The 25,650-nt window shown below is 42.2% G+C and overlaps 1 protein-coding gene across 1 annotated transcript; it reads left to right on the top strand.

Annotated features, from left to right (window-relative positions):
- Nucleotides 1-13: 13 nt before the first annotated feature.
- Nucleotides 14-25,650, top strand: ankrd50 (ankyrin repeat domain 50). The gene is made up of 5 exons (XM_084133022.1): nt 14-183; nt 2,093-2,784; nt 7,530-7,750; nt 19,921-23,459; nt 24,117-25,650. Exons 2-4 carry the CDS (start codon nt 2,333-2,335, stop codon nt 23,454-23,456), a joined length of 4,209 nt encoding a protein of 1,402 aa, XP_083989148.1. The 5' UTR covers nt 14-183; nt 2,093-2,332; the 3' UTR covers nt 23,457-23,459; nt 24,117-25,650.

Raw genomic sequence — 25,650 nt, 5'->3', positions numbered from 1 at the left:
TGGGCGGAGTCTCGTGCTCGCGAGTGTCGGTTTGCGGGAGGAGCTCAACAGAACAAACCGACACACAACCCGAGTGGAAAATGTGAACGGAAGACTCGGGATTGGAAATAACGACAGAAAACCGGTATAAGAGTGTTCATATGTGGATGAGATATGATCTCTGAGAGGACCTACGCGCTAAAGGTGAGATATTTATTAGATATTTATCCGAAGTTCCACTCAGAGTCACCGCGTCTGCACTGAACGCGAGTGACGCGACGCGACAAATTAGAACGCTCCCATCATGAACAACGCGACGCTTGCCGTGCCGACAGGAGCGTTCTGTTGTTTGATGCGTCGCGTCGCTCGCGTTTAGACAGTCAGCGGGCAGTTTCAGTCAGAATAGCCGTTAAAATAACCGACGCTATTCAACCGAATGTTTTTAAATAAGAAAATCAATGTCTAATGGAGGGAGACTGGGACCCGTGTAATGTGTGTGTGTGTGTGTTCAGAGTCTTTGTCACCCGGGACGGGCGGAGCTCGGGTTTGGTGTGTGTGTGTGACCCGTTACTGTAACGTTAGATAGCTGGTTTCTGTCCGGTTCTGAACGGGTTTGTTTTGATGGGCGTTTAAAGATCGTTCGGTTTGGCTCTGACAGCCATTTACTATGGTGACCAAAGTTTCCGTTAAAAACAATAGCGACTACAGTATAATTATTCTACCACAGTAAAACCCTTGTGATTTACAAGAGATTGGAGGGTTACTTTAAAATGTATTCCGTATTACAGGAAATTACTTCACAAAAAAGTATTTTGTAACGTAATCTAAACACCACGATATGAAAGTAATGTAATCGGATTACTTTTGGATTCCTTAGAGGTCACGTGTGTAAATACAGAATAGCTACTGTCTTCATAATGAAGGCTAAAACATTTCACTTCTCTTTTATGATTTATTTTAGCTGGTGATTTAGGTTTTGTTGGTTTTATTATTTGGCGACAGTCTTGATTTGTTTTCTATTACAGGACTCTGGCTGTGTGTCAAACCTAGTCAGCATTTTTGGGCCATCATAGTGTCTTTGTGAATCAATAACATCTTTGGGGCATCATATTATGTTATGATGTAGGACATCAAATGTACTAGCTGTATTCCAAGTCATCCTTGATATTCCTAAAAATTCTGCTGATTCACGAGTTTGATCCCTCACTGTTTGAGTTGGCTCAATATTTGCATGTTTCAGTGGTTCGTTGCTCTTTTGAATGTTGGCCAGAATGCTTGAGGCATGTGAATGTGATGAATCTTGAATATTACGAATATTGTTGCTCTGTTCACTCTTTCGTGTTGCTTTAGATAAAAATGTGTGCTAAATCATAGGTTTAAAGTCAGCTTTGCTCAGTGGTTGCTGGATGGATTTTATCCATGATTTATTGGTTGATAAAATGTGAAGTATGATTGTGGACTGATGAAGTTGGACTGGAGAAAGTTATAAAAAAAATTAATTAAAGTCCCCCTGTGGTGAAAATCCAGCTTTTAATGTTGTTTGTGTGTCTATGTGGTGTTTTTAATACGCTTTAAGACAAACCATGTGTAAATTCATAAGTCGACTCCATTGCTGAGTATTTCCTCCTTAAAACTGCAGTGAACCAAAGACAGTCTCAAAAACACGCTTTGAAATCGCTGGTGTTTCTGACGTCACAAACTACCTTGTAACCAATCAGATCAACGTGTGATCGTCAACCAGTGGATCTGGAGTTGAGTGAGTGAGTGGAGGCGGGGCTCATTTGCATATTCATAGAACCGCGTATACTAAATGAGGCAAGGGTGTCGGGTTACATTCAAGATATTTTACGGCATGAAGAAAAAAAACATTTAAATATGTAATTTTGGTGATTAAAAATGATTTTAAGGGATAAAATGATTGACTACAGGGGGACTTTAATTGTTTATATACATTAATACATTCGGCTGATGCTTTATCCAAAGCTTATACATTTTATAAGTTCATGTGTTCTTTTGGGACTCAAACCCATGGTGTTGCTAGCATCATGTTTGAGCTGATTGTTCACTTAAAAACGTGTTACGAAAGTAAACCGATTGACTGTGTTTGTTTCAGGGTGTTTCATCAGCACTATGATGAACTGTCTTAGACAGATTTGATGGAGACTTCGCTCTATTGGGTCTGAACCGCCCGCAACACTCAACACCGCTATCTTCAGGGTCCAGTTCTGAACGCTCACTCAAACTCATCATCATGATGAAGGACGGGTGTCTACGCAGACGCCCTCGCAGGGTTTGAGAACATGCCCAGAACAACCTGAACCATCAGTCCATCTCGACCCGCCGGACTCGGATCATGGCCCAGACCAGCCTGTTGCAGGGCAAGCGCTTCTACTGCCGCGAGTGGGTCTTCCACAAGATCCAGCACTGCCTTCAGGAGAAAACCCACAGCCTCAGCGCCCCGGGGTCCTCAGAACCGCTGGAGCCCGTCAGCGGGCCGGGGAAGAGCGGGTCGTGGGGGGTCCTGCTGGTCGGCGGACCCGGGAGCGGGAAGACGGCTCTGTGTACGGAGTTACTGTGGCCCGGTTCTGTTCACCGCGGGCTTCACCAGCACTGTCTGGGCTTCCACTTCTGCCGGCCCGAGGACTCGGACACGCTGTGTGTGAGCGGGTTCGTTCGCGGACTGGTGGCGCAGATACGCCGGTCCGGACTCGTCCCGGATTACGAGGAGAAAGTGAGGGAACCGGCGGTCCAGAGCGCACTGCAACCGGGAGAATGTGAGAGGAACCCGGCTGAGACGTTCAAGAGGTGAGGAACACATTAAATGTCCAAGTTGGCTTTTGGGGACATTTAATTTAATATTCCACAATATTATTGATCTCCTGCATTGACAGCATTATATGAGAACTGAACTGGACGATGAGCGGCTATATATATATATAAATGAACTAAATTAATAACTTTTTTACAACAAAATTGAGCCATCACTGAACTTGCTTAAGCTGGACTGACGCTATTTTCTTCTGGAAACAAACTTTGTTGCATTATTTTCCTGTTATCTCTGTAAAGCTTCTGTATTGTGAAAAGGTCTATATAAATAAAGGTGACGACATAATCTGTCAGATCACGTTTATTAATATAGTGCTTTATACAATACAGATACACAGAAGGAAGAGGAAAAATACAGTTACGACTTTATCTTTTGACTTTTGGAGTATAAAGCAGTGGGGTTGGGTATCGCTTGTTTTAACGATTCCGATTCCTAATTTCAATTCCAATGAGGTAAAAAAATAAATAAATTGGATCTCATTCACATTTATTCTTATTGCAAAACATTTAATTGTATCTGAATATCACTTACACAAGGGACGTTTGCCTGTGGTTTAAAAATACCATAGAAGAACAACTAGCCCAACTAATGTAAACTTAAAGCATTATTAAAGACAATAAACACTCAGTGATTAAAAAAGAACTAATTAAAAAGTTAGCAATCGCAACAAATAGATGCAACTGAACAAAGATACGATTGAAATAAACAGTGTTTTTAGATTTTCAGGTTCTGTGTGTGTGTGTGTGTGTGTGAGAGAGAGAGAGAGAGAGAGAAAGAGAGAGAGAGAGAGAGAGTGTGTGTGTGTGTGTGTGTGTGTGTGTGTGTGTGTGTGTGTGTGAGAGAGAAGGAGAGGGAGTGTGTGTGAACTCGTGTGTTTGGTCACGTGTGTTGATGTGACCGAGTGAAGGTCTCGCCTGAACTCTGTGAACTCTACAGTTCTGCTGAATATGATTGACAGCTCAAGTTGAGTCTGATTTATGAGTCAGCGTTTGATTTATTCAGTATCAGTTCATTCTGATCATGAGAATGTTTCTGAAAGAGTCTCTTCTGCTCAGCAAGGCTGCATTTATTTGATCAAAAATACAGTAAAATTATGAAATATTATTATAATGTAAATCATCTGTTTTCTATGTGAATATATAGTAAAGTGTAATTTATTCCTGTGATCAAAGCTGAATATTCAGCATCATTACTCCAGTCTTCAGTGTCACATGATCCTTCACAAATCACTCTAATATGATGATTTGATGATCAAGAAACATTTATGATTATCAATGTTGGAAACTGATACTTTTTATTTTTCAGGATTCTTTGATGAATAGAAAGTTCAAAAGAACAGCATTTATCAGAAATAGAATCTTTTGTGACATTATAAATGTCTTTACTGTCACTTTTGATCAATTTAACGCGTCCTTGCTGAATAAAAGTATTGATTTATGACTCTGAATGTTTGAATGCTAGTGTGTGCAGTGTAGAGATTATTATGCTGGTAACACTATGAAGACTGACGGCTCTCTATTATAATGATGTTGTAATTACTGAAAAAATAAACGATAGAAGTAGAACTGTTGCACACACTCTCTTTTAGTGTGATGTTGAGTTCGGGTCGTTTAGAGACAGCGGATTGTTTTTATGCAGTTTCAGCCTCTGAGGATCTGGTGCTGTAATGATCACACACACACACTCGCTCACACACACACACACACTCGCTCACTCACTCGCTCACACACTTGCTTGCTCACACACACTGCAACACACTCGCACACACACACACACACTCATTCGCTCACACACACACACACACATACACTCGCTCACTCGCACACAAACGCTCACACAGTGCACACACACGCTGCAACACACTCGCTCACTCACACACACACACACTCACTCGCTCACACACACACATACACTCGCTCACTCACACACAAACGCTCACACAGTGCACACACACGCTGCAACACACTCGCTCACTCACACACACACACACACTCACTCGCTCACACACACACACACACATACACTCGCTCACTCACACAAACGCTCACACAGTGCACACACACGCTGCAACACACTCGCTCACTCACACACACACACACTCACTCGCTCACACACACGCTGCAACACTCACGCGCTCACTCACTCTCTCACACACACTCTCACACACACACACACTCTCACACACGCTGCAACACACACACACACACACACTCACTCACTCACTCACTCACACACACGCTGCAACACACACACACTCACTCACTCACACACACGCTGCAACACTCACACTCACACGCTCACTCACACTCACACACACACACACACACACACACACACAGATCAGATCAGATGGGTCAGTTTGGACCGAACGCTGGTCTGGAACCTGAATCGGCTGGTTTACACCAGGACAGTGAGTGTGTGTAGAGTGTGTGTGTAGAGTGTGTCGAGGGCTTGAGCTGATGAAGGATGACCGTGCGGATCTCGGTCTCTGAGAGATGACTCAGCAGTTTTACTCGATGCTTCAGACATCATTTACACAGGACACACACACACACAAACACACACACTCTTCCTCTGAACAGCTGCTGATGTCAGGGCTCGTTGTGCCTTCGTGAGCAATCATGTCATTGATTATGATGCGTGAACACTGCGGGGTTGCTGTGCTAGTTTGGATTTGATTTAATCAGTGTATTTTTATGCAGGCATCGGTTTATGATTCACAAGTTTGTGTTTTGGATATGCACACATTAGCACATGCCAGTATTAGTTTGCATTAGACTGTACCTAATATTAGCATTAGACTGTATCTAATATTAGCATTAGACTGTATTAGTTGTCAAGTCAGTTTTATTTGCATAGTGCATTTCACAACACAGATCATTTCAAAGCAGCTTTACAGAAAATCATGATTATGTTTAATATGTTTGACCATCTTAATATCTTATGCCTTATAGTCACATTTAGCAGATTACAGTTGTGCAATAATAATAAAGGCTAGTTACATTTTGTGACTAAATGAACAATCACGCAGTTGAGATTCGCTGTATTATATGACATCACGTGTGTGTAGTGATGTAAACTGATAAACTCTATATGTGCAGGTAAAGCTCGATATGCGTATAGTCGCTGTAGGTTTTAGTTATTATCTTGTGTTCATAGAGGATTATGAAACCTGTGAGGTTTTGTTTATAAGAGTTTGGTATAATGACAAGCTTAATTACTATTTGTTGATGATGTGTGTCACTGATGCAATGACAGTCTGCTTATATTTCTCTGCTGTAGTGCATTCTGGGAGATTTCAGGCCATGCACCCACACACACTCATGCACAAACACACTCTGTTAGTGTGTGTGACGTGGGTGGAGATCGCGGTTCACAGTGAGACTCACATTCAGACTCGTGTCGTCTCGAGCGCTCGGTCAGATATTAGAATGATGATGATTATGGTTTAGAGACGGATGAGATCACACACACATTTAAAGCAAACAAAACTGGACTTTGTGTGATATGACGACAGAAATGGACTGGAATTGAGTGGACAGACTGAAAGCTGATGGAAGAGAGTCTGTGCTTCTCCTCAAACTGCACAGATCATCCCGTTTATAATTAAACTCGATGTATTTAAATGGGTTTAAAGTGCTTCTTGTGTGCTGTGGACACACAGCTGTCAGTGCGCGCTCGCTGGAAACAGACGCTGTGTAATCGCAAGCTTTGATGTTTCCCAGAAGCAACTTTTGGTCAGAAGTTTCATTGATCTTTGTTGGGAACGACAGAAGTTGCTTTTGGGAAACGCACTCCTGTCTGATTATTCAAAGAACAGTGTTGTGCCCTCACACACTCACTACTTATCCTGTGGCTTGGCAGAAAACACAGGCGGAATCGCAGAATACAGTCAAGATGAGGGATTGAACTGAAGGAATCACGGGATTAGGCAGATTTTGAATAAATCAAACGTAGGGTTTGTCAATCAAATGGCGACATGTCTGTGAATATTCAACATTTCAGCATTTCATCTGAGAAAACTAAATCAAAGATCTCACTGCAACCCGCCAAAATAAAAGTTCGGTTTAACTTGGAGAAATTGTGACAGAAATTACATATTACTATAGTAAAGCAGAAGTAATAAAGTTTTATTTTTATTTTTATTATTATTAATTTCACACAATTTTTTTCATCCATGTTATGATTTAAGCTGTAAACTTTTGTAGTGCAGCACAAATTTGTTTGCACAGTTAAATTTGACAGCATTTTAAAAGATTGTGTAAATTGTTAGTTTTGTTTTCGATAATAAATTTGTATTTAATCATTAAAAACAGAATTCTGAAAAATTAAAGCAAACTTTCTGAATTAATAAAACATTTCATAGGGTCTTATTATTGTTAAAATTGAAATGCAAAGTGCTTAATAATTTAATAAAGTTTTATAAAAATGTAATAGTTGTATGAATTCAATTGATTAGATATACTTTTTCTTTATTACATTTTTATTGAACCATTAAAACGGAATCCAGATCAATTAAAACTTGAAAACACAGAATTTAGTTTTCCACAACTGAACCGACAAATGACTTGCTGAGACTTTTAAACTGCTTTGTAAATGTGCATGTTTTGTGTTTAAAAATGTTACTTAAACAACATTAAATGTTACAGAGAATATTTGATGAATATTTTGCTGAAATGTCAGATGAATTGCATGTTCACCTGTGTGTGTGTGTGTGTGTCAGGTGTGTGTTGCTGCCGCTGCTGAGCTGCAAGGCTCCTGCTCAGGCTCTGCTGGTGCTGGTGGACTCGGTGGACGAGGGCTGTCTGACCCGAGACCGAGAGCAGAAAACATCCGAGAACATCGCTGAGCTTCTGGCGGCCCATCACGAGCTGTTCCCGCCGTGGCTCCTGCTAATCTGCTCCGCGCGCCGGCAGAACAAACACATCACCAAACTCTTCACAGGTGACCGCGCTTTTATTCAGCTGTTCCTTTTATTACTGACGTCTGTCTGCGGTTGAAACGCTGATTGATCGATTATGCGAGACATGATTGATTTCAGGAAGTGATTCTGTATCTTTAAAACGTTCCTTCTGATGTTCATCATGTTTATTTGCTGCTGTAACTAGTAGTGAAGAGGAAGAGATGATCGCTTCAAAAGCTGAGATGTGTTTCAAATCAAAAGTATCAAAGCACAGCAGTTATTGTGATTATTGTTTGGCAGGAGCTACAAATAATGTTTAGAGAACTTCTGAAAACTGCACAGACTAAAAGTTCGATTCTTGGGATTTATGAATCAATATCGGCTCATCAAAATGAGAATTGATTAAAATCAAGATATTTATATTTTCCACCCAGTCCTGTGTGGTACTTTCCTTAAAAATGTAACATAATGGGTTACTTTGTTTTTCAGGACAAATACAATTAGGGATGCACTGAAATTTGGCAAAAAAAATGGCATTTTCGGTTTTTGGCCCAAAGAGACAAAAGGTGATATTGATATAATGATATTTAATATTATTTTAATATAGGGCTATATTTTCTGTCCAACTGTTGTGTTACTATAAAAATATATATATATATATATATATATATATATATATATATATATATATATATTTTTTTTTTTTAAATTCCGATTCAGTAAAATTATTGCATTTAAATATAAATATAAAAAAATATATAATTATTTAAAAAAAGTTATTTTCAGTTTTGGTTTCCGACCAAGTGCATCCAGAATTTTAATTTCTGTGCATCCCTAAATACAATCTTGTAATGTGTAAATTTTAATAATAATAATATGTCCCAGTGCTCTGAAGGAAAGTGCAGTTGTGTGTGTTCAGACTGGATGAGTTTCTCAGCGCCTCCAGCAGGAAATCAGCTCCAGATGTGTGTGAATATTTCTAATGAGCAGAAAGACAGTGTGTGTGTGTGTGTGTGTGTGTGTGTGTGTGAGGACAGATAAACGCTGCTGCTTGTTTTGGCCGTATGGATTCTGTCTCATAACCGTCTGAAACAAAATCCCTCATTGACAGAGTTTGTTAAATCTGTCCTGTGACTTTCTCACTCTGACGTTTCTTCACTTTTTTTGTACATTTTTATACTTTTGTGGGATTTTATTCTTTTTTAGAAAGAGATTTATATATAAGTTTTTTGTTTTTGATATATATTTTTTTATATTATATCAATATAAAATATTTTGCCATGAAAATAAATCTAGAATCTGGCATGGCACTACAACTAAACTGTGTGTAGAGAACAGGATTACGCACTAAAAGGTGAACTGACAGTCTGCAGTGTGTTTGTGGACATTGGGATATTTAAATGTGGCATTGATGCATAAATGTGGCTCATTATTATATAATTAAATGTTAATGTGCTGAAGGTTGTGATGTCAGATTTCCGGATGAGACGTTTTTGCAGTTTTGTTTCAGTAAAGTTTTGCTCTTTTTTTTTTGTTCTGTGGTTTTGAGTTTTGAAAGTTGCATGATTTTATAGAGCACGTTGTCATATGCTATGCGTTCATAATGTTTGCAAACCACAAGCTATATAATTACACAAGCACATATTAGTGTTGTGATATTCAGTCAGTTCACGTTGCTTTGTGTTTGTGATGCTGAGATACTGTGACATCATGTGAGGGTTTTCTTGTTTGTTATATTTGTGAACAGGAGTGTGTGTGTGTGTGTGTGTGTGTTAGCACAGGAACAGGTGGGAGGATTTCAGAATCCAGGTCAAACGGTAGTAAAAATACACTCTGTCCGTGTGTGTGTGTGTGTGTGTGTGTGTGTGTGTGTGTGTGTGTGTGTGTGTGTGTGTGTGGGGCGGCACACAGTAAACATCAGTGACCAGTAAACACTGACCTCAGACCAGAAGATCAACTGAAAGCCTGAAGTGGTTCGTGTTCAGCATTAAAATCAGACGCATTAAACCACAGAGTATGAACACCAGCATCGCAGCAAAACTCTTCATTTTCTGAAGAAACGTTCATGCTCTTATTGTGCACATTATGCTATCGTCCACTAATGTAAGACTGTTAATTTTAGCTAGAAACATCACAGCGTATCCAATCAGAACTACTTCCTGGATGAAATCGGCAGATTTTAAATTTCAAATGAGCTTTATTAGCATGACTGTGTATCACAATGTTGCAAAAGCATTAAAGTCCCTGTAAAGGCAATTCAAAAAAAATATTTTTTTTAAACATTATAAATGTTAGAAATGTATTGCTAAATCATATTACAAAGACTGTGAACTGTGAAGTACTGAATTGTGGAGTTAGACCGTTAAACAGTTTTTCACCACTCGATGACGCACTGAAGCCCCTGAGCTCCTGGACACGCCCCTACTTGATGACGCACTGAAGCCCCTGAGCTCCTGGACACGCCCCTACTTGATGACGCACTGGAGCCGCTGAGCTCCTGGACACGCCCCTACTTGATGACGCACTGCAGCCCCTGAGCTCCTGGACACGCCCCTACTTGATGACGCACTGGAGCCCCTGAGCTCCTGGACACGCCCCTACTTGATGACGCACTGGAGCCCCTGAGCTCCTGGACACGCCCCTACTTGATGACGCACTGAAGCCCCTGAGCTCCTGGACACGCCCCTACTTGATGACGCACTGGAGCCCCTGAGCTCCTGGACACGCCCCTACTTGATGACGCACTGGAGCCCCTGAGCTCCTGGACACGCCCCTACTTGATGACGCACTGAAGCCGCTGAGCTCCTGGACACGCCCCTACTTGATGACGCACTGGAGCCCCTGAGCTCCTGGACACGCCCCTACTTGATGACGCACTGGAGCCCCTGAGCTCCTGGACACGCCCCTACTTGATGACGCACTGGAGCCGCTGAGCTCCTGGACACGCCCCTACTTGATGACGCACTGCAGCCCCTGAGCTCCTGGACACGCCCCTACTTGATGACGCACTGGAGCCCCTGAGCTCCTGGACACGCCCCTACTTGATGACGCACTGGAGCCCCTGAGCTCCTGGACACGCCCCTACTTGATGACGCACTGAAGCCCCTGAGCTCCTGGACACGCCCCTACTTGATGACGCACTGGAGCCCCTGAGCTCCTGGACACGCCCCTACTTGATGACGCACTGGAGCCCCTGAGCTCCTGGACACGCCCCTACTTGATGACGCACTGAAGCCGCTGAGCTCCTGGACACGCCCCTACTTGATGACGCACTGGAGCCCCTGAGCTCCTGGACACGCCCCTACTTGATGACGCACTGGAGCCCCTGAGCTCCTGGACACGCCCCTACTTGATGACGCACTGGAGCCCCTGAGCTCCTGGACACGCCCCTACTTGATGACGCACTGGAGCCCCTGAGCTCCTGGACACGCCCCTACTTGATGACGCACTGGAGCCCCTGAGCTCCTGAACACGCCCCTACTTGATGACGCACTGGAGCCCCTGAGCTCCTGGACACGCCCCTACTTGATGACGCACTGGAGCCCCTGAGCTCCTGGACACGCCCCTACTTGATGACGCACTGGAGCCCCTGAGCTCCTGGACACGCCCCTACTTGATGACGCACTGGAGCCCCTGAGCTCCTGGACACGCCCCTACTTGATGACGCACTGGAGCCCCTGAGCTCCTGGACACGCCCCTACTTGATGACGCACTGGAGCCCCTGAGCTCCTGAACACGCCCCTACTTGATGACGCACTGGAGCCCCTGAGCTCCTGGACACGCCCCTACTTGATGACGCACTGGAGCCCCTGAGCTCCTGGACACGCCCCTACTTGATGACGCACTGGAGCCCCTGAGCTCCTGGACACGCCCCTACTTGATGACGCACTGGAGCCCCTGAGCTCCTGGACACGCCCCTACTTGATGACGCACTGGAGCCCCTGAGCTCCTGGACACGCCCCTACTTGATGACGCACTGGAGCCCCTGAGCTCCTGGACACGCCCCTACTTGATGACGCACTGGAGCCCCTGAGCTCCTGGACACGCCCCTACTTGATGACGCACTGGAGCCCCTGAGCTCCTGGACACGCCCCTACTTGATGACGCACTGGAGCCCCTGAGCTGGATGCGATCACGTACAAAACAAATCGGTGTCCTTATTTTAATTTCCGAAAAACTGTCATATCAACAAGAGGTGGATTCATTTTGTGAAGAGCCACCTTGATGGAGAGCTGAGGATCACCGCCAAAACCCGCCTCTGTAGTGGTCATTTTACACGGGATAGTTTTATAAACTTTCGTCGGAGACAACTGGGATTCACTGATAATCCGCTGTTACTGGTGAATGGGGCCGAACCGACTAACGTTATCTCCCGCCTCGGCCTTCATCCTCCCGTCGCGCCGACAACTGGTGCCTTCGTCGGCAGTGCGTGCCCACCAATGATAGCTTATTTTATGTACTTGCCGGCTTTTTTTTATCATTCAAATTTGGCTGGGTGGCTAATAACACATTTTTCTGTGGTGTGACAAACTCAGAACACATACTTAATTTTGACTTTACAGGGACTTTAATAAAATAAAACAAACAAAACATATGTATAGCCTAGATCATGTCATATGTAGCATGGTAAACAAATAAATACAATCCATCTTAATAAATGAATGAATGAAGCGTGTCTCTAGAGAGTCAACCGTCTCTGACGTGATTGGCTAACACATATTGAGATGTTCAGAGTCAGCGCTAGAGATGCACCTGCACTTTTGACATGCACACACACACTCATTAACACATTTGACCGTTAGCAGTGTTTGGGTGTGAGGGGCTGACCTCTGTGACCTCTGTGCTGTTCCCATGGTGATGGGGCTCGGGGGTCAAAGGTTAATCTGTGGGAAATAGTGCAGAACCATCATATGAGTTGCACTGCTGCCGGTTTAAACGAGTTTGAAGTAGGGTTGTGCGATGTTGACAAAAAATAATGTCTATTTTCTGTGGTTTTGTCGATTGCTGTGTGTGTGTTTGTGCTGGTTTGTGTGTGTTTGTGCTGGTTTGTGTGTGTTTGTGCTGTTTTGTGTGTTTTTGTGCTGGTTTGTGTGTGTTTTTGTGCTGGTTTGTGTGTGTTTTTGTGCTGGTTTGTGTGTTTATGTGCTGGTTTGGTTTGTGTGTGTTTTTGTGCTGGTGTGTGTTTATGTGCTGGTTTGTGTGTGTTTTTGTGCTGTTTGTGTGTGTTTTTGTGCTGTTTGTGTGTGTTTTTGTGCTGGTTTGTGTGTTTATGTGCTGTTTTGTATGTTTTTGTGCTGGTTTGTGTGTGTTTGTGTGTGTTTGTGCTGGTTTGTGCTGGTTTGTGTGTTTTTGTGCTGGTTTGTGTGTGTTTTTGTGCTGGTTTGTGTGTTTTTGTGCTGGTTTGTGTGTGTTTTTGTCCTGGTTTGTGTGTGTTTGTGCTGGTTTGTGTGTGTTTGTGCTGGTTTAGGCCTGTTTTTGACAGCTGACTCCTGAGGCGTTTCGTGTTCTTCATATTCTGTGTGCTGATCAGTTCACAGCGCGCAATATTAAGGCAAGTGACAATTCGGTAAAATATCCTGAAACGAGCGAAAGTCTTGTATGTTTGCAGGAGTTTCCCGCATTATTAGAGCAAATGAGAAAAGTTGCACAATAATTCATGCACTGAAAATATAAATTTCATTTGAGCTCCTGCTTCACACTGACTGAAAGATCAGGAAGTGTGTGTGTCGCTGTCTTTCCTGCAAACATCCCGTACCTTGAGCTGTCATCGCACAGAGGAGAATCCTGTCTCCTGATTGGCTGATCTCTTTTTTCTGTTTTCGGCAGCACTTTTTATATTGTTTATCCTGGCTGAAGCACTTTTGTTTCAATCTATAAGAATAATATAATCAGCATATGTTATTGTTCAGAGTTAAAGATATTAAAATTAATAAAGTGGAGATTAAACGGTAAGTTTATTCAAATAAAAGATGAACATTAATGTATTTGTACCATTTTTATTTCTAAAATGTTATATAGTTTTATAGGAGGAGGTTTCATGACTTGGCAAATTCATTTTTCAGAAGTTTGTAGGGCTCACATCCGTTGTGGGCGTTCTTGGCAGTTTTTTTTTGTGGCTTTTATATTGTTCATATCAATATCAGAATTATATTGTATCAACCAAAATTAAGAAATATATATCGTGATATGAATTTTGGCCGTATCGTTCAGCCCTGGGTTGTGGATTCGATTCCCAGAGAATACATGAACTGATCAAATGGATGCAAATGCTTGAATGTTAATGTGAAAAATTAAACTTAAGCTATGGAAACTTTGTCTACTGTTGTACAACACTAAAGACATTGCTTTATCAATTATTTCTTCATTATCTTATAATAATTAAAAATATATAATAATTTGACAGTGTCTTCTTTATTGCTGACGATAGAGCTTCACTTGTGTTGAACACCCAACAGTAAAATCATGCAATGAGAAATTGTGTAGAATAAGTAAAGTTAAAGTGACCCATTATGCTTTTTCATATAGTGTGTAATATGAAAATTATTAGTGAATGTAAAAGATGCAGATAAATGTATTTGTCTCCCAAAAGAAAGAATCGATTCTGAACTGAAATGAGTCGTCAGTAATTCAGTCTCACTTTCTATGTAGGTTTATAACTAATTAGCATAATGCCAGCCTGTGGTCTTGATTGGCTGAGCAGCGTCTCTTAGCTCCGCCCTCAAACACTGTAGTGTATCTGAGACTGGAAGAGTTTGGTTCGTGTTGTTCGTGTGGAGAAGACGCTGTTTTCTGAGATTGATACGGTAAAACCCACGCCATCGTTACTGTTCGTATCACTGAGATCAAGAGCTGAGATTCAGATATAATAATGAGCGTTTGCTTTCTGACCAATCAGAGCAGAGCAGCTCTCAGAGAGGCGGGGCTTAGAGAGACTGAAGCGTTTCAGACACAGAGAAAAGAGCTGATTTTGACCTTGGATGAATGTGAACCTGTTGTAGGAGACGCCAAAACATCATCAGTAGCCTTTAAAGTAGCTTAATGGGGCACTTTTAAGTAAACTAATATCTATGATATCATACTATTGCATCCAGTTCAACAATAGAGCAACAGTCTTTCATCTCATCTGCAGCAGAGAACATGTCCAGACATGATTTAATGTTTGTACATAATGATTTTAGTTCTCTCTCTCTCTCTCTCTCTCTCTCCCTCCCCCCCCTCTCTCTCTCTCTCTCTCTCTCTCTCTCTCTCTCTCTCTCTCTCTCTCTCTCTCTCTCTCTCTCTCTCTCTCTCTCTCTCTCCTCTGACTCGACACACACCAAACACACACTCACTGCTGAAACACTGCATTTGGATCAGAACACACACACACTTGATCTTTGAATTGCTTGTGTTCGGGAAGTTTGCTGATTCAAGTGTATTTTTAGGAAACTTTGCTCTCTTTTGGGAAGAGCTCAACTCACATAATTACAAACGCGGCGCAGCAGACGAGCTCGTGTGGGGCGATCGAGGGCGAGCGGTGTTTCATTCATGCAGAAACCTCACCGCATGTACAGAGCGTAATCAAGAGACACATGTGCGTGGGGTTTAGGGTTTAACATCTGACGGTCACCACGCACTGGAAAGGCCAAATCGACCCCAGATGATCTCAGAAACGTCCTCTCAACTGATGATCGGTTTGATCATTGACTGATCTAATGATAATCTGATGCATTTGCTGATAATGTTGACTCTTCCTGTCGGCTGTACTTTATTTAATGCAGTTTACAGATGAAGCATAAACTCTTCAGGGTCTAAAAGACATGTGTTATTATTGATTTAACTGCACTGACAGTTTCAAATTAGAACGACATTTTAACTGGATTCAGCTGAATAATGACTCTTAACTTTGCAACATTGTTATTGAACTAAATTGAATCAGCATTGATATGAGCTGGAGAATGACACCACTGTCTTCTGTAGAGCTGCGTTACAACTAAATATTGCATTTGTTTCAAAGTTGATGAACTTTGTAACGGTGTCAGTGATGTTTCTCCTAACATGCTTCAGGAGAATAAAAACAATATCTTTAGAGCATAATTTGAGACATTATTGAAATTTATATGAGATTAAAGAGGTTTTTTTTTTGTTTCCCTGGAGAAACATCTGAGAAGCTGGAGACTTCAGCAAGAGTTTGATCTCAATGCAGACGATGTGGAACCGTTGATCTCGTTTGACAGGGTTCATACAAGGTGCTTAAAGTGATTAAAGTGCTTGAATTTGAGGTTTTGAAATGTAAGTCCTGGAAAACCCTTGAAAACAGCCATATTTATGAAAAGGCTTGAATTATTGAAAGACAATATATGTGAAATTAGTGTTTATCTAACAAGAGCCATTTCGCATGGCTATGCGTGTGATATTGCTCGTATAAATATACAAGTATGATACATCTTTCATTCTTCAGGTCAATCATATATTCATGGGAGAAAAAAAACAGTTTTAATAAGGAAAGCGATATCTTTGTCATAGTATCCTTTCAGTGGTTAAAGTTACCGCAGTCATTGTTTGTGTTGCACTTTATTTGTACCATTTTGTTTTATTTTTGTTTATCTATTTATCTTTTTTAGAATTTTAAAGATAACTAAGATATTTTTTTATAAGAGATCTCTGATTGTAATGTCCGAACCCTGATTTGATTTCCTCCGGGAATTCGTGCTGTCGCTCTATTATGTGCATATGACGGTTCACACACCCAAGTGCTGCTCACAATGGCCACTCCTTATGTAAGCACACCTGTCTGTGGTTCTGTCGTATGATTGATGAATTCATTAATGCTTGAAGATCCAGTTTCGTCTCTAAGCGCCTGCAGCATCTCCCGAGCCTCGGTGTGAATATAACAGCAGCGTGTCTGTTCATCAGCAGGTGTTGGAGAGCTTCTGACCGGCCGTCCACAGGGGACAAAACACTCTGAACTCTGTGTGAAGGGATAAATGCACTCAGTGCTTTTATTATGTAAAGTTAATGTATTATGACAGGACAAAACATCTGATATGTTCAAATAGATCTGCATTAGCCGCACTATAAAACTGAGAAAAAGAGAAACATTTTTTGTTTATTACTTGTAATGCATTTTATATGTTCCCTTTTACTACTGTACATTTGCTTGGTTGTTTTCAGGCTATATTTAGTTACAAGTTCTTAATTAGCGGTGTAACAATATATCATGGCACTACATATTGTTGCATTTTAGTATTGCAATATATTTTGAACATATTTCACCCCAAAATTAAGAAACCCAGAAGGTCACACATTTGAGCTTCCATTTTTTTTTTCCATTTTTCAATATTTTTACCTAAGCTGAACAATTAATATTTCTATTCCTGTCACCATTGCCCTGTACATGGAAACCCAAATCAGAGCCTGTTCAAGTCCAATCCTGATTTCATTGGTCAGTACTTTTTGTTAACTGTTTACCATATAAATAATTTTAAGTCCATTTTAACTCAATTTTGTTCAAAGTATTGTGAGATTAGTGTATCATGAGATGGTGTATCAAGCCGAATTGTGTATTATTATTGTATTATTGTATTGATTGTATGAAGTATTAATAGTAAATAATAAGAAGAATCTGTCGCAGAACCACCTTTTCTTCTGTGGAAACCAGGATCCGGTGCCCGATCTGACAGCGCAGGGCTTCTCTCGACCTCCCGCCGTGTGCATGTGTTTGGTGGGATGCTGAAAACATAAAGATAGAGGTGCTATAAAACATTTTTAGAAGACAAAACGAGGCTAAATCTTGAGTATGTTCTGAACTCTTGAAATGACTCCAGTATTTACTAGATAGACAGTAATTTGTTATCTGTATTCTAAACCCTGTGAACTCTTTAACTGGTGGCAGTTTTCCAAACCCAACAACCTACTTATATAGACGAGTTAGTTACATGCAGGCCCGCTGGCCAAATAACATATTTGGGTCATCTATTCCACTGCCCCACTTTTAGTCCCCATACAAGGCCCCTTCCTCTTCCAGCCTTTCTATTTCCTTCATCTGGAGTCGCACGAGCTCAAGGCTTGGAGACGGTTGTGTGTTTATAATGGCATGGTGAAGGTCTGGGTCAGTTAGTCCACTAATGACTAGAACAAACCTCAGCCGGGCCGGGGCTCAGAGCGGGAACATGGGTTGTAACCTGCATGCTTTTGACTAGCCCTGTTATTGTAAAAGGTAAACTGGATCTAAATGTTATTTAATAACTGGATATTGAAAGTCAATGGTATGAAGGAGATGAAGAAGAAAGGATGGCATGGAAGGCGGGATGAATGTCCACAGGTGTGCCTCTGTTGTCATTCAGGCTCCGGTTTAAATTTCACACAGGTTTTATTTGGGAAACCTCAGCTGTTGACGGCAGCCTCGGGCCTTAAGCACCAAAGACAAAGAAAATAACTCCTGAGCCCTTTCAGAAAGATGGACGTTATATAATCTCATTCAAAGCGGTTTTGTGAACTTTTCAAACACTAAGGGACTGGCCAGGAAAGATGTAATCTGTATTCTGTTTTTTGTGTGTGTGTGTTGCTGGTTTGTCTGAAACACTTTTCTAGGGCTTGACTTGAAGTATATTGTATTTACTTGTTGTAAACACACTCCTTTCAGAGAGGAGGAAGGCCTGTTTTATCCTCTTTCCCATAGAAAATAGACTCGTATAGATTGCATGAGTGAGCGACCAATCAAATTACATGGAAAAAAATGTTTAGCTGCTCTCCCACCAGTAGGGCTAAGACGTATGTGAACGACCTTAGAGGAGTTCATGTTTTTTCCTTTTCCTTTGACCTCTTGAGTCCATGGGAACTGTAAATAAAAACTTTGCATACAATTCTTGATCTGCCCTTCGGGCCCTTGTTAAACAGGCATGCCGACCCAGATAAAACTATGGAATTTGCACTTATCTGAAGCAGAATGCCTGAGCTGTTGACATCTGTTGGCATAAGAGCTTGTTTGTAAAACTCTTAAGTTCTGCCTTGTTTTATTCTGCAAAATCTCTTTACAGTTTACGTGCAACTCTTGTTGCGGGCCTCAAACTGTGTGAAGTTGCAGATGTGACCTAGTTCTGCCACAGGAATCATTACACTTCTTGTTTTATTTTCTAGAGAAAACAAAGCAAATTCCACTCATCTTTTCTGCAGGAAAAGTGCCTTTATCTGTCACTTCTGGCCTTTAGTTTTGTATATTTTGCAAGATGATGAATGTGTGTGTGTGTGTGTGTGTGTGTGTGTGTGTGTGTGTGTGAAGAAAGTTTGCATTCCTCTTGTGGTATCTGCAAGATGTTTTCCATTTAAAAAAAATGCATTTTGTTTTATATTTAGTATTGGCCTGATGAAGCTATTTGACATAGCCTAACAGATATTTACATATATTCCACAAGGCAAAATAATAGCTGAACTGACATAAACATCATCTTGTTATTTTTATTTTTTTTGATGGTGTGGATCAATGACTGTTTGTATGTTTTGTCATAGTTGTGATCCGCTGCTTTGTCCTGAGTAGTGAAGCTGCCCACTATTCTTTAAAAAAATCCTCATGCATGTTCCTTTGGTTTTCTACATATTTGAGCATTTCACATTAAGGACTAATGAGGGACACATTTTTTTTTTTACAATTGATGCAAACATTTATTGATGCTCAAGAAGACACACTAGGAACCAAGCGAATGGATACTTTTGTAAACAGGATGAATAATTAAAAATTTGTATTGTCTTGTGGGAGCTTCTGAAGGTCTTTTATCTCGTTTATTTGTATATATTCTGCAACTTAGGAGCCAAAACGGGTATTCAAACTCTATTTTTTAACATATACCTTTTAAGGATTCAAGGATTTTATTGTGATTCCAAAAACATGGTACATGATCTGGAACGAAATTACTACTGAGGTCTGGTTAAAACCATCTCAAGTAAATGACATATCAGCAACTCGTAAATAAATAAATACAAATACACAATCGTACCCCGAGGTCATTTGACCTCACCAGATCAAATATGAAAAGTTGTGACCCAGTTTTCTAAAATTCTGCTATTACTTGATCCACAATGTATGTCAAGTTCTCAGGCTGATACTCAAAGCAATCTACAGCGATCATCTAACTGAGTCATTTATGTTTAAACCTCACCGTGATCAAATGTGACAACTAGCAATGTACAGACTTCAAGCCAAACTAATCGCCCTTTGTCTCTGTCCTCTCTGTAGGATTCCGAAAGATCAGCCTAGATGACCTGCGAAAGGCCTACATCGTAAAAGATGTGCAGCAATACATCCTCCACCGGCTAGACCAGGAGGAGGCGCTACGCCAGCACCTCACGAAGGAGACCGCGGAGATGCTCAACCAGCTCCACATCAAGAGCAGCGGCTGCTTCTTGTACCTTGAGCGCGTTCTTGACGGAGTGGTTGAGAACTTCATCATGCTGCGGGAAATTCGAGACATCCCGGGAACACTGAATGGACTTTACCTTTGGCTCTGCCAGAGACTGTTTGTCAGAAAGCAGTTTGCTAAAGTCCAGGCTATCTTGAACGTTATTCTGGCTGCTTGCAGGCCGCTGACTGTCAGGGAGCTCTATCATGCAGTTTGGACTAAAAACATGAGTTTGACGATGGAGGACTTTCAGAAGAAGATGGACATTCTCTCCAAGCTGCTTATTAATGGACTTGGCAGTACTAAGATCTTGTTTCACTACAGCTTTGCTGAATGGCTCCTGGATGTTAAGCACTGCACACAAAAATACCTTTGCAATGCAGCCGAAGGACACAGAATGATGGCAATGAGTTACACGTGCAGAGCAAAGCAGCTTAAACCTCTTGAGGTGCAGGAGTTTGCCTACCACCTGATCAACTCTAACCTGCAGATCGAGCCCTTTAATCTCGCCCTTTGGATGGTGTGGAATGGCACCCCTGCTAAAGACTCCCTGTCCACTTCCATCCCTAAAGAACAGGAGGTGCTTCAACTACTTGTCAAAGCTGGGGCTCACGTTAGCAACGAAGATGACCATGCTTCATGCATTGTGCAACAGGCCTTGGAACGTGAGGACTCTATTCGAACTCTACTAGACAACGGCGCTTCTGTTAATCAGACCGACTCCAACGGGAGAACTCTTTTAGCCAATGCTGCGTACAGCGGGAATCTGGATGTTGTGAACCTTCTTATCTCTAGAAGAGCCAACATGGAGTTGGCAGACAACCATGGACAGACTGCACTTACTCTGTCTGCTAGACAGGGCCACACCAAGGTTGTCAACTGTCTCATCGGGTGTGACGCTAACATTAATCACACGGATCATGATGGCTGGACCGCTCTTAGGTCTGCAGCTTGGGGAGGGCACTCAGAAGTTGTGTCTGCTCTCCTGTATGCAGGAGCTAAAGTGGACTGCGCAGACGCCGACAGCAGAACTGCCCTGAGAGCTGCCGCTTGGGGAGGTCACGAAGATATAGTCCTCAACCTTCTTCAGCATGGAGCCGAAGTCAACAAGGCGGATAATGAAGGACGAACAGCGCTGATCGCTGCCGCATACATGGGCCACAGAGAAATTGTTGAGCATTTGTTGGATCATGGGGCTGAGGTAAACCATGAGGATGTTGATGGAAGGACTGCGCTCTCGGTCGCGGCTCTTTGCGTGCCGGCAAGTAAGGGCCACGGCGCGGTCGTGAGCCTCCTGATCGACCGGGGAGCCGAGGTGGATCACTGCGATAAAGACTGCATGACTCCACTTCTAGTGGCTGCCTACGAAGGCCATGTGGATGTGGTGGATCTGCTTCTAGAAGGAGGAGCGGATGTCGATCATACGGATAACAACGGGAGAACACCTTTGCTTGCTGCGGCGTCTATGGGACATGCTTCTGTTGTCAATACTCTGCTTTTTTGGGGTGCCGCAGTGGACAGTATCGACAGCGAAGGCAGGACTGTGCTTAGCATAGCATCTGCACAGGGGAACGTAGAGGTTGTTCGAACTCTGCTGGACAGAGGACTGGATGAAAACCACAGAGACGACGCAGGCTGGACGCCATTACACATGGCTTCTTTTGAGGGACACAGACAAGTATGTGATGCTCTCATTGAACAAGGTGCCCGCTGCATAGAGATTGACAACGATGGACGTATCCCTTTGATTCTGTCTTCTCAAGAGGGTCATTACGATTGTGTACATATCTTGGTGGAGAACAAGTCATGTATCGACCAGAGAGGGTATGATGGGAGAAATGCTCTCCGAGTTGCAGCACTAGAGGGACACAGAGACATCGTGGAGTTGTTGCTGAGCCACGGGGCGGATATCGACTTTAAGGATGCAGACGGTCGCCCAACCCTTTACATCCTTGCACTTGAGAATCAGCTGGCAATGGCGGAGTACTTCCTCGAAAATGGCGCCAATGTTGAGGCCAGCGATATGGAAGGGAGAACGGCTTTGCATGTGTCGTGTTGGCAAGGCCACGTAGAGATGGTGAGGTTGCTAATCAACTACCACGCAGATGTAAACTCATGTGATAACGAGAAACGATCTGCTCTCCAGTCGGCAGCTTGGCAGGGTCACATAAAGATTGTTCAGATCTTGATTGAAAACGGCACTGTTGTAGACCACACATGCAACCAGGGTGCGACAGCTCTGGGAATCGCCGCTCAGGAGGGGCACATTGACGCGGTTCAGATTCTTCTAGAACATGGTGCGGATCCTAATCACGCTGATCAATTTGGACGCACAGCCATGAGAGTGGCAGCCAAAGGTGGTCACAGTTCCATAATCAAACTCTTGGAGAAATATGGTGCCTCAAGTCTCAATGGCTGTAACCCATCTCCGGTCCACACTATGGAGCAACAAATCCCAGTTTCAGTTGCAGGGAAAGTCCAGTCCCTCACTATAAAGTCTAGCAGCTCTGGAAGCACGGGAGCTGGTGATGTTCATGCCGGGCGAGGACAATCCAACGGACCTGTTCATGCTTTCAGCTCACCGTCAGAGTCTCCAGACTCAACAGTGGACCGGCAGAAGTCCTCCCTCTCCAATAACTCACTCAAAAGTTCAAAGAACTCTTCGCTGAGGACCACCTCGTCCACTGCGACAGCCCAAACTGTCCCCATTGACAGCGTCCATGCCCTTTCTTTCATTGAGCAGATCCAGCAGCATTCGCTGCCTCGCAGTCGTAGTCGACAATCCATCGTTTCTCCCTCCTCAACCACGAGATCCGTCGGCACTCAGCCTGGCTCTCCAACCAGCGAGTTTGACTGGAGCCAGGTGAAGCCAGGCCTCAAGTCCACCAAAGCATCCAAGAACGGCCAAAACTGCTCGAACAAGGGAACATCGAGTGAAAAGAAGAAAAGCAAGAATAGTTCTTATTCGCAAGGTCAGGTTCTTGAGTATGAGCTGACTCAGTTTGATAAAAGCCTTGTGCTGAATAAGCCAGTGTCCAGCATTGCAGTTAAAGATCCTCAGTGCAAGATTATAGTGGGCAGATCCAACACTGTAGATTCTGTCCAATCGCAGGAGCAGTTTTACATTCAGGCCCAGAGCTGTGCAGAGAAGAAGAGGAACGGCATTATGACCAACCCCAAATACCACCTGCAGGGAAACCAGGTTTTTCTCGGGAGAGTTTCAGTCCCCAGAACCGTTCCCAGCAGGGGCCACCAGGACCTACTGGACAATTACCCAATAGGGGAGACGGAATTAAGCCTGAAACAAGCCTTACAGCTCCAGATTGAAGGATCGGACCCTGGGATAAACTGCAAAAAAGAGACGCCGTTATAAATGGTGAGTACATGACTTTAAAAAAATGAGTTTTTGCATGTCAATTGGCCATTAAAGCACATTAAACTTGCATTCACAGTATTATTAAATTGTGTAGATTTACAGTGTGTTTTTACATAAAGCTGTAATTCTGTAGTTTTTATAGCATTGTGATGTTTTTAAATGATGTAGAGTGTAAAGCTTTTATCTTTTTTTAAAATAAACTTCTGTAAACATCATGTGGCCTCTAACCATAGTAAAATTATTCATTTATGCATGTTAGTGGTTCTCAAACTATGGTTTGTGTACGGCAAGTCAAATCACCTTTATTTATGTAACGCTGTGCAATACAGATTGTTTCAAAGCAGCTTTACAGTAATGAACAGGAAAATAATGATAGTCTTTCAGTGTTGATTCGGTTCAGTTGAACTTGAGCTCAATTCAGTTCTCATCCAATAATGTCAGTGCAGTCAAATCAATAATATTGCTGAATGTTATTGAATATATTATAAATAACCCAGTCTATTCTGCTAAAAATTCGTACTTGGGTGGTACTTAGGCACTTTGATTGGATCGAAGGTGGTACTTGGCCAGAAAAGTTTGAGAACCACTCATATATTTATTGTAATCTTGACAGTAACTTCTCAAATCCTGACCTGGGTAGTTTTGATGCTTTTTCAGATGTCTTAATCGTTATTCGTCATTCAGAAAGAGACTGTGCCAAAGTGAACGCTTTCATCCGCAAAAGAACTGAAACCATTTCTCGCATTTCTCTGTGGAACATCTCAAGAAGAAAGGAAAATGAAAGAACTGAAGAGGGGATTGTGGCCCAGCGGTGATGCGAACTAGTACTCGTGCCTGTCGATGCTCCAGCCTTCTTGTGGTGACCACGATGCACACAGACGCTTTTAATTTAATGCATTAATATTTAATAGGCAGTGGATGCACTTTCTTCCTTTGTTTTCCTTTTTTGAAAAAAATCTAAATTGTATTTAGTTTTTTTTTTTTAAGTTTTTTTTTTTTTTTGCCTTTTAATGCTTTGTTTGTTTATTTTAACTTTAAAAGAAGAAATGTAAATGTTTCTGTTTGTTTTGTCTTGACCTGTACAAGTGCAACTGACAGCAATGTGCCGCCGGAGTACGTTGTTTCCTCTGACAAATATCACAAACGTTCTGTCATATTCACGTCTGAGTCTCTTAAAAAGTCTCCATTAGTCATTCGGTGCACTCATAAAATTATGAAACCAGTCTTAGTTTACTCTTCGCACATATTTATTTTGGAGAAAAAGCCTTTTCCATGTGTGCTGTATTGCTATTATCATGGTGCTATGTTTTGGCGTCGCCTGCTATAATTATTTTGTATTATTTTTTTTTCACAGGCCCAAACCACAAACGTCTTATTCCGTCATTTTAACGCTATATTATATTTGTAGCATTATTGATGCCCTTAAGGAAGAGTAACTCTGGCTTTACCATGCTTCATTATTTAGTCCCTGTGGGACCTGTCTTTGTTTGTTTGTTTGTTTGTTTTCCTCTATTTACATAATTGAATATTTAAACAACTGACGTGTATCGTTAACTACAGAGTTTGGTGCTAAATGCAGAGTTCTCAGCAACTGAAGAAAATGCAACGAGGGTAGTTTCGTGTGTGTGCAGGCGATGTCAGGGACTTCTGATTACAAGGTCAGTGAAAGGTCATTGTGCTTTTTACTCATGCCAAGCAGCAAACCACAGTAATATTGCGATTTCAGGATAGGGTTTTTGAAATGTATACTCCTCAAGCCAAAGTTAAAACCCAGAAAGGATAGAAACAAGGTCTCTGTGGGGGAGGGAGGACCGGGCGGGTGTGGACTGGATTTCAGACATCTGTTTGCCATGAGAAAGGCCATATTGGGTGTAACTGCATCAGAAAGCTTGTCCTCTGAAGAATTACAGAAAGGCACTTTACTAAAGCCTGGGACAAGGACACTTTTTAAGATGAAGATGAACCCTGGACAGTATTCAGAAATCTCAAGCCATCTGTTTTCCTCCTTTTGTTCAGCTGTTTTGGTTCTGAGCCTTGGAGTTCGTTTAAAGAGAAGTTTGATTGTAAATAGCTGACCGTGTACATCGAAAATGTTCACATTTTGAAATTTAATTTCCTGTATTATATTGAGCTGAATTTTCTGACATATTAAAGTGCTTAATAAACATATCTGCTTTTCTGCCAAAGCAAA

The sequence above is a fragment of the Abramis brama genome (assembly GCF_963993115.1).
Source record: "Abramis brama genome assembly, chromosome: 13".
Classification (NCBI taxonomy): Eukaryota; Metazoa; Chordata; class Actinopteri; order Cypriniformes; family Leuciscidae; genus Abramis; species Abramis brama.
This window is presented reverse-complemented; position numbering and strand designations above follow the sequence as displayed.